This window comes from Physeter macrocephalus, chromosome 21 (genome assembly GCF_002837175.3).
Source record: "Physeter macrocephalus isolate SW-GA chromosome 21, ASM283717v5, whole genome shotgun sequence".
In the NCBI taxonomy this organism is placed as follows: domain Eukaryota; kingdom Metazoa; phylum Chordata; class Mammalia; order Artiodactyla; family Physeteridae; genus Physeter; species Physeter macrocephalus.
In genome coordinates, this window is record NC_041234.1 from 8380793 (window position 1) to 8387979 (window position 7187).

General features: G+C 46.9%; 1 protein-coding gene across 1 annotated transcript in view; it reads left to right on the forward strand.

Annotated features, from left to right (window-relative positions):
• The first annotated feature begins 800 nt into the window (after positions 1 to 800).
• Positions 801 to 7187, forward strand: part of PDK3 (pyruvate dehydrogenase kinase 3) — a 70255-nt gene continuing 63868 nt past the window's right edge. Inside the window, exon 1 of the mRNA XM_007119352.4 lies at positions 801 to 1099. Within this exon, the coding sequence (XP_007119414.1) occupies positions 994 to 1099 (106 nt within the window). The 5' untranslated portion in view covers positions 801 to 993. The remainder of the gene's footprint in view (positions 1100 to 7187) is intronic.

The window sequence follows — 7187 nt, forward strand, 5'->3', positions numbered from 1 at the left end:
CTCAGTAGTTGTGGCTCACGGGCCCCGTTGCTCCGCGGCATGTGGGATCCTCCCAGACCAGGGCTCGAACCCGTGTCCCCTGCATTGGCAGGCAGATTCTCAACCACTGCTCCACCAGGGAAGCCCTGACCTTATAATTGACCCCGTTCAATGGTGGTGATGGCGGTGGTGGCATGAAACAGTCAGTGACTTAACAATTAATCTTGCCCAAAGGAGTTGGCCCAGACGGGTGGGGGAGCGGGCATGAAACAGAGAGTGACATCACAATGAATCCCGTCCAATGGTGAGGGGCAGGCAGGAATCCGAACCAGTGAGTTTATTTTTGCCCAACGGTGGTGGCAGTGGTGGAGGGCATGAAGCAGCCAGTATAGTTAAGTGGTAAACAGAAGATGAAAAAGTGTCAAGACGCAACAAATACCCTTAAGTGCAACAGTCAGCTGATCCAGGGAAGGCCTCCCGGAAGAGGTGCCTTCGGTGGAGAGGGGCCTTGAGCAGCGCTTAGGATCGGATTCCGGGCGAGGGCCTCGGACCTCCTCCCAGTCCCCTTGTACCTCCGCCACCTTTCGGCCGCGGAGGACCTAGCCCGGGACGGTAGCGGGGGTAGCTGCACTTGCCGGGCCTGTCTGGATCCCGGGAGCCAAGCAGGGGGGCGCCTCCGGCTGCACTCCAGCAAAAGAAAGCGAGGGCGGCAGCGGCCAATCAGCAGCCAGCGCGTGCGGCCGCGCGCCCCTCGTGCCCCCCGCGCGCTGCGTACGTACGGCGGCTGGCTCCGCCCCCGTGGGCGGGGCCTGGGGAAGCCGCGGGCGGGCGGCCGGCCGGGGCACGGGAGCTGCTGGTGCTGCTGCTGCTGCGGCGGCTGCACCCGTGTCGCCGAGGCCGAGACGGAAGCCAGGGTGCGCGCTTGGCGAACTTGCCTAATCCGCGCGGCTCGGCTGTACCGGCCTTTGCGGCCGCTTGAGCGTCTTGACTGGTCTCTGCGTTGCCCCGACGACGATGCGGCTGTTCCGGTGGCTGCTGAAGCAGCCGGTGCCCAAGCAGATTGAGCGTTATTCGCGCTTCTCGCCGTCGCCGCTCTCCATCAAGCAGTTCCTGGACTTCGGTAAGTGCGGGGCCGCGGGTCGCCACGGTCCCCACGGCCCCGGGGTGTGGGGCCCGCCGCCGCGGGTCTCCGCCGCCTCCGGGCAAAGTCCATTGGAACCGCGGGCGGGGCTCCGGGATGCCCGGGGGCTCGGATTTCGGGGCGCGGAGGGGCATGGCCTGGCACCCGCACACCCGCCGGGGGCTCACCCGGAGACACAGAAACCGCGTCCGAGGAGCCTCATCCCGGGCGGGACTCTCCAAAGCTGTCGTCGTTAGCTTCAAATCTACTTGACACAGACCTCACCGCCCTTAAAACTTCGGAGCGGAGTGTGGGTGGCTTTTGAACGTTTTAATATTTAGATTCTTTTTTTTTTTGATTGGGTAAGAGCTGTTTAGAAACACTTTGAGGTCGAATAAATTATGCAATGGCATTTTGTTCCTTTTCTGCTCTAAGGTGCTCCTGTGTGTCCGGAGCGGCAGGACTCGAGGGCTCGAACTGCTGTCTCGTTCGTGCTATGTTAAAGCAGTTAGAGGCCTGGACTGCAAAAGCCTTAGATGCTGGGAGGAGGGGACGTGTGGGCTCCTAGCGTCAGAGCAGGGTCTTGTGCCAGCACCTTTCGCCGCGCCTCTCCTTCTGTGTCCCACCTTCTCCCCTGTCGGGCGGGATGGTGGGCAGCTTCCACGAATTGAGGTGGGAGCGCAGAAGACCCGGCCCCCACCCTGCCTGAGGCCTAGCTGAGATGGGAATAGATTCCACGACCTTCTGTTAACTGGATCGTGTTTCCCCAGAGTGGTGCCGTTTCAAGCGCGGAGGGAATCCTCTCATTTGGGTGAATGCGAGGCAGCTGGTTGTGAAACCCCTGAAAGTATTAAAACAAAAGTGCGCACCCAGCTCTCAGGAGGGAACGTGGCATTCTGGAAGGAAAAGAAAATGGAGCAGCAAAGGTGTTCTAAGCTCTCGAGGGAAAATAATGGGGCGGCTGGTCGTTTCATGACTTTTAAGTAAATGTCAAGAGATGGCGTCAGGTGGGCATAAAAACCTAAGTGCAGAGTAGGTAGCACATTCGGGGAAGACCCAGTAAGCACCATGTGATGTTGTCCATACTTAAGTTAGGATAGGAAGAGAGGAGTAGGTTAAAGTTGAGACCAAATTAAATTTTAAGAAACCAGTTTGCCAGCGAATGATGAGGAAAGTCAGGGTTCAGTGACATGTTGATCTTTGCATCTTAAACTTCAGTCCCAGAAGCTTTTCAGTAGTTTTACTTTACCATCTGTGGCCACTTGTGAGAATTTTAGAGGTTTGAGGCAGCCCCCCGACTTCAGAGTTTAGAAGGAAAATGTCGCTGTTGCTATAAATAGCAACATTCTATCCCTAATTTATGGTTTAGAGAGTTTCTGAAGGTATTGACTTTTCATTGGGGTAAACTGAGACAGGTTAACTCACAATAAAAGGAACAGAAAATCCAGAGACTCCCAGTTCCTTCCTTCCACCCTCAAAGTTGAAGTGATAGCTCTCATAGTTTGGCGAAATTTTGGTTGATTTATTTCTATAGCGGCTAGTATCTACCATGTTAATAGGTGTCTTGGCAGAGATGTTATTTGAGTAGGAAAACCACAGTGGGGCATAATGTTATCGTGGAAAACCCATGGGACCGTTATCTGGAAAGAAATGTTCTAATTCCTGCTCTGCCACTGACTCGGGAGCCTGGCCTTGGCTAAGTGACTGAACCTCACTGGGGTTCACTGTCCCTGTCAATAAAACACGTGGATTGTATAAGGTCATCTCTAAAGCACAGTTCCCAAACTGTGTGATCCTAATTTCAAAGGAAAAGGGGTGAGCTTTTTAAAAGAAAACTACCAAATCTTTGGATAGGTATTTCCCATAAAAGCCTTCTGACCTATTTTGGGAAGAGTGGAGGGGATACTCTAATCGAGGATAATGGAAGAAGCCTAATAATTGAAGTCTTTTCCTTATAAGGAAGCTCACAGAAGAGCTATATATAATTGTAGTGGAATGTGCTAGAAACTCAAGGCCCATTTGTAATGCCCAGAGACGAATCAGGTGGCAGGCAGTCTATCTTTAATGCCAACAACTAGAAGAGGGTTGTCACACAAAGGCCATTTCGACTTCTACCTTTCTCTTGGTTCTTCCAGCTCTGGATAGAAGTCCGATTTTGGCAAGTGGTGCGGGAGTTTGAGAATTTAGAAAGGGTGTGGGTATATTCTTAAGGTGAGAAGGAAGAAGAGTAAAGAGGTTTTATGCCCCTGAATGACTGGAGAACACTGCAGGGGAGGGCCACCTCCAGCGCTTACAGGCCCTGAGTGGGACCAGCAGATGACTACACGAAGCCAGCTTGGGGTGGGGGGCCGTGGCAACCCCGTCCACCCCGTATATGCTGGCTCCGGAAGGCCAAGCTGACCGGCGCCGATTCAGTATACTTTAAAGGCCTAGGGCTCAGAACAGATGCGTGAACTATGGTGACCCACAGACTGCCACTTCGTGACGTTCTCCCTGGCTACTTTGCAAACAGGACTGAAGTTTTGGGCTAGAATACCTGGACAGGGACCAGAGAAAGGATATCCACGGAATTTCACGTTTACAGTATTTGTTAGAACCGCATCAACAAATTGTGGTTTCTGTGGGCACTGAAACAGCTTTCTTTTGCGAATGTATCCACACTAGTAAATGAGACGATCTTCCTTGTTTAAGAGGGAAGGCTAAAACTGCGTGTTACTTCAGAAGCAGTGACTTTATTTGAAATGAGGGCTGCTCAGTCTCAGCACTCTTGACTTTCTGGGGCAGGTCACTGTTTGGTGGAGGAGGGGTGCTGTCCTGTGCGTTGTGGGAGGTTTACAAAAGCAGCACCCCTGGCCTCTACCCACTAGATGCCAGTAGCACACACACCCCCCCGCACTCCCTCCACCCATGAGTTGTGACAACCAAACATGTTTCCAGACGCCACCATGTCCCCCAGGGGAGCAAAATGCATCACCCTCTGTTGAGGGCTACTGCTGTAAAGCATTTAGATGCCTGCATGGTCTTCATGCCTGTGCCCCATCTTCCAGACTTTACTATCAATGTTCTGGGGGGTGGGGGTGGGCATTGGTATTTTTGGTTGTTCTTAAGCATAAGCAGGGTTGAGAATCACTCATTAGATGATCTTCTGGATCTAGAGTTGTCCCCCTTTCATCTGTGGGCCATATTTCTCTATGCCCTTTAAAATAAGAAGAGTTTTCTTGAGCTCAGTCTTTACTTGAAACATGGCCTTGCGCACAGTTAGCAAGTTTAACAAGAATAGCAAGCGTTCTAAATGGATCATGAGTTTATAAGGGCAATAGTGCGCTGTGAAAGGTGGGATTTAAAAAAAGATTCTTTTTGGTCTGAGATTATAGTTACATGGTTCCAAATTCAAAAGTTACGAAAGGACATAGAAGAGTCAGCTTCCTACTTTTGTCCACTAGCCTCCCCGTTTTAAAATAAATGGCAACTTGTAATATTTTTGTCTGTACCTTGCTTTTTAAACTTAATTCCTTAGACAGCTTTCCATATCGTAACTGCAGAACTTCCTTTTTCTTTTTTTATGGCTTCTGAGAATTTGTTTATATGAGTGTACTATATTCATCAGCCAACTCTCTGTTGACGGCTAGTAGCTTGTTTCCAATCTTTGCTATGACATCCTTGCTACACTGAATTACTGCATTCATCATTTTCATGCGTGTGTGAGTATATATATAGGACAAATTCCTAAACATGGCATTTCTACACCAAAGGCTATGTGCATTTGAAATTTTGATAAATATTGTCAAATTGCCTTCCATCGAGGTTGTCTGTCTATCCTCTCAATAGAAGTTTCTGAGAGTACCTATTTTCCTACACTTTTACCACATTGTTGTCAAACTTTTGATAAGTGAAGAAGTGTATCTAGATAAAATTTTTTTCTCCTTGAGTAAAGAAATTTTTTAAATTGAAATATAGTTGATTTATAAGATTATATTAGTTTCAGGTGTACAGCATAGTGATTCAATATTTTTACAGAGTAAAAAAAATTTAGCTTTTTATTATGGAAAATTTTAAGCATATACAGTACTAGAGAGAATAGTTTGATGAATTCCTGGGTTCATTATTTTGATCTCCATGTGCTGTTTGTCTGTGGATGTTGTGTGTATGTGTAGTCTGTTAGATTTTCTTATCAATGTCATGCTTGTTTCAGAAGAAATACATTTTTTCCTGCACTAAGACCAGTTTATCTTTTGAACTATCTGTTCTTCAAAGATCTGGTAGAATCCACCCATGAAACCTTTTAAACCTAGTGTGTCTTGGGGACTGTTGCTTTTTGACAGGTTTCTCTAGTATGTGGTATTGATCTGGATAGATTTTCTATCTCTTCTAGAATCCCTTTTGATGTATTTCTCTAGAAAATTATCCTAGTCATCAAGGTTTTAAAGCCAGTTTGCATAGCTGAGATAGTAATTAGTCTTAATTTTCTCTGTGGCTGTTCCCCCTTTATTCCTTCTATATTTTTCTCCCCCTCTTTTGTGATTAGATTAGTTGTTGGTTTGTATGATTGGATTCACTTATTAGCTTTATGACTTTTGTTTTCTAGTTCATTAATATCTACTTTGATTTTATTAATTCCCCCTCATGTGCTCAGTGTTATTTTTTTTCTTTCTGAACTGCAAAATTCATTTCTTCTTTGTTGTTTATTTCAGTATTTAAGGCTACAGGCATTCCTCTGTGAACACTGCTTTAGCAGCTGATGTGTATAGTGTTTGATGCTTTTTCTTCCCAGCTCTTCTGCATCTTCAGGTTTTTATTGTTATGTGAACTAAGACTTGAATTTTATTTTATTTTATTTTTTTTATAAATTTATTTATTTGTTGGCTGCATTGGGCCTCCATTGCTGCGTGCAGGCTTTCTCTAGTTGTGGCGAGCGGGGGGCTACTCTTCGTTGTGGTGCGCGGGCTTCTCACTGCAGTGGCTTCTCTTGTTGCGGAGCACGGGCTCTAGGCGCACAGGCTTCAGTAGTTGTGGCATGTGGGCTCAGTAGTTGTGGCATGTGGGCTCAGTAGTTGTGGCATGCGGGCTCGGTAGTTGTGGCTCACGGGCTCTGGGGCGCAGGCTCAGTAGTTGTGGCGCATGGGCTTAGTTGCTCCACAGCATGTGGGATCTTCCCGGACCAGGGCTCGAACCCGTGTCCCCTGCATTGGCAGGCGGACTCCCAACCACTGTGCCACCAGGGAACTCCCAAGACTTGAGTTTTTAAATTTCCAGTAGAAGTGCACCCTGTATTTTAATTTTGTTGATGTTTAGTTTTGCTGCATTGTGATCAGAGAATGTTATCTGAATCATTTCTTTAATTTATTGATGTTTGCTTTGGAGTCCAATCTGTGTTCATTTCCTGTCACTGTTCCTTGGGCAGCAAAAAGAAGGTTATGTTCTCTTCTCAGGTTACAGAGCTTCATATATCAAATCTACCATATTAACTATTTTATTTGAGTTTTCTATACCTTTGCTTTTTTTAATCTACTGGATCTGTCATGGGTCAAAAGAAGTTCAGGTCTCCTAATAATCCGATTCTATTTCTCCACATATTGCCTATGGTTTTTGCTTTGTGCCTGTTAATGTTACATTTGCTGCTTAGATATCCTTAACTGTCATTTCGAGATGCACGCTTTAGGGTACAGAGTGCTGCCCTTTGACTAGTTCGGTGCTTTTTGGCCTGGATTCGTCCTTATGTGACATTGAGATCTGGAGCCCTATCTGCCTCTTGTTTTCATTTTCTGCTAGAGCATTTCTGAATTTCTTGAAATGTAGTATAAAGCTGGGTTTTGCTTTGTGAGTCAAACTTTTTCTTTTATGTGGTTAAGTTTAACCAGTTTATCTTACTATTTTTTTTTGCTTACTTTTTAAAAAACATCTTTATTGGAGTATAATTGCTTTACAGTGGTGTGTTAGTTTCTGCTTTACAACAAAGTGAATCAGTTATACATATACATATGTTCCCATATCTCTTCCCTCTTGCGTCTCCCACCCTCCCTATCCCACCCTCCCTATCCCACCCCTGTAGGTGGTCACAAAGCACCGAGCTGATCTCCCTGTGCTATGC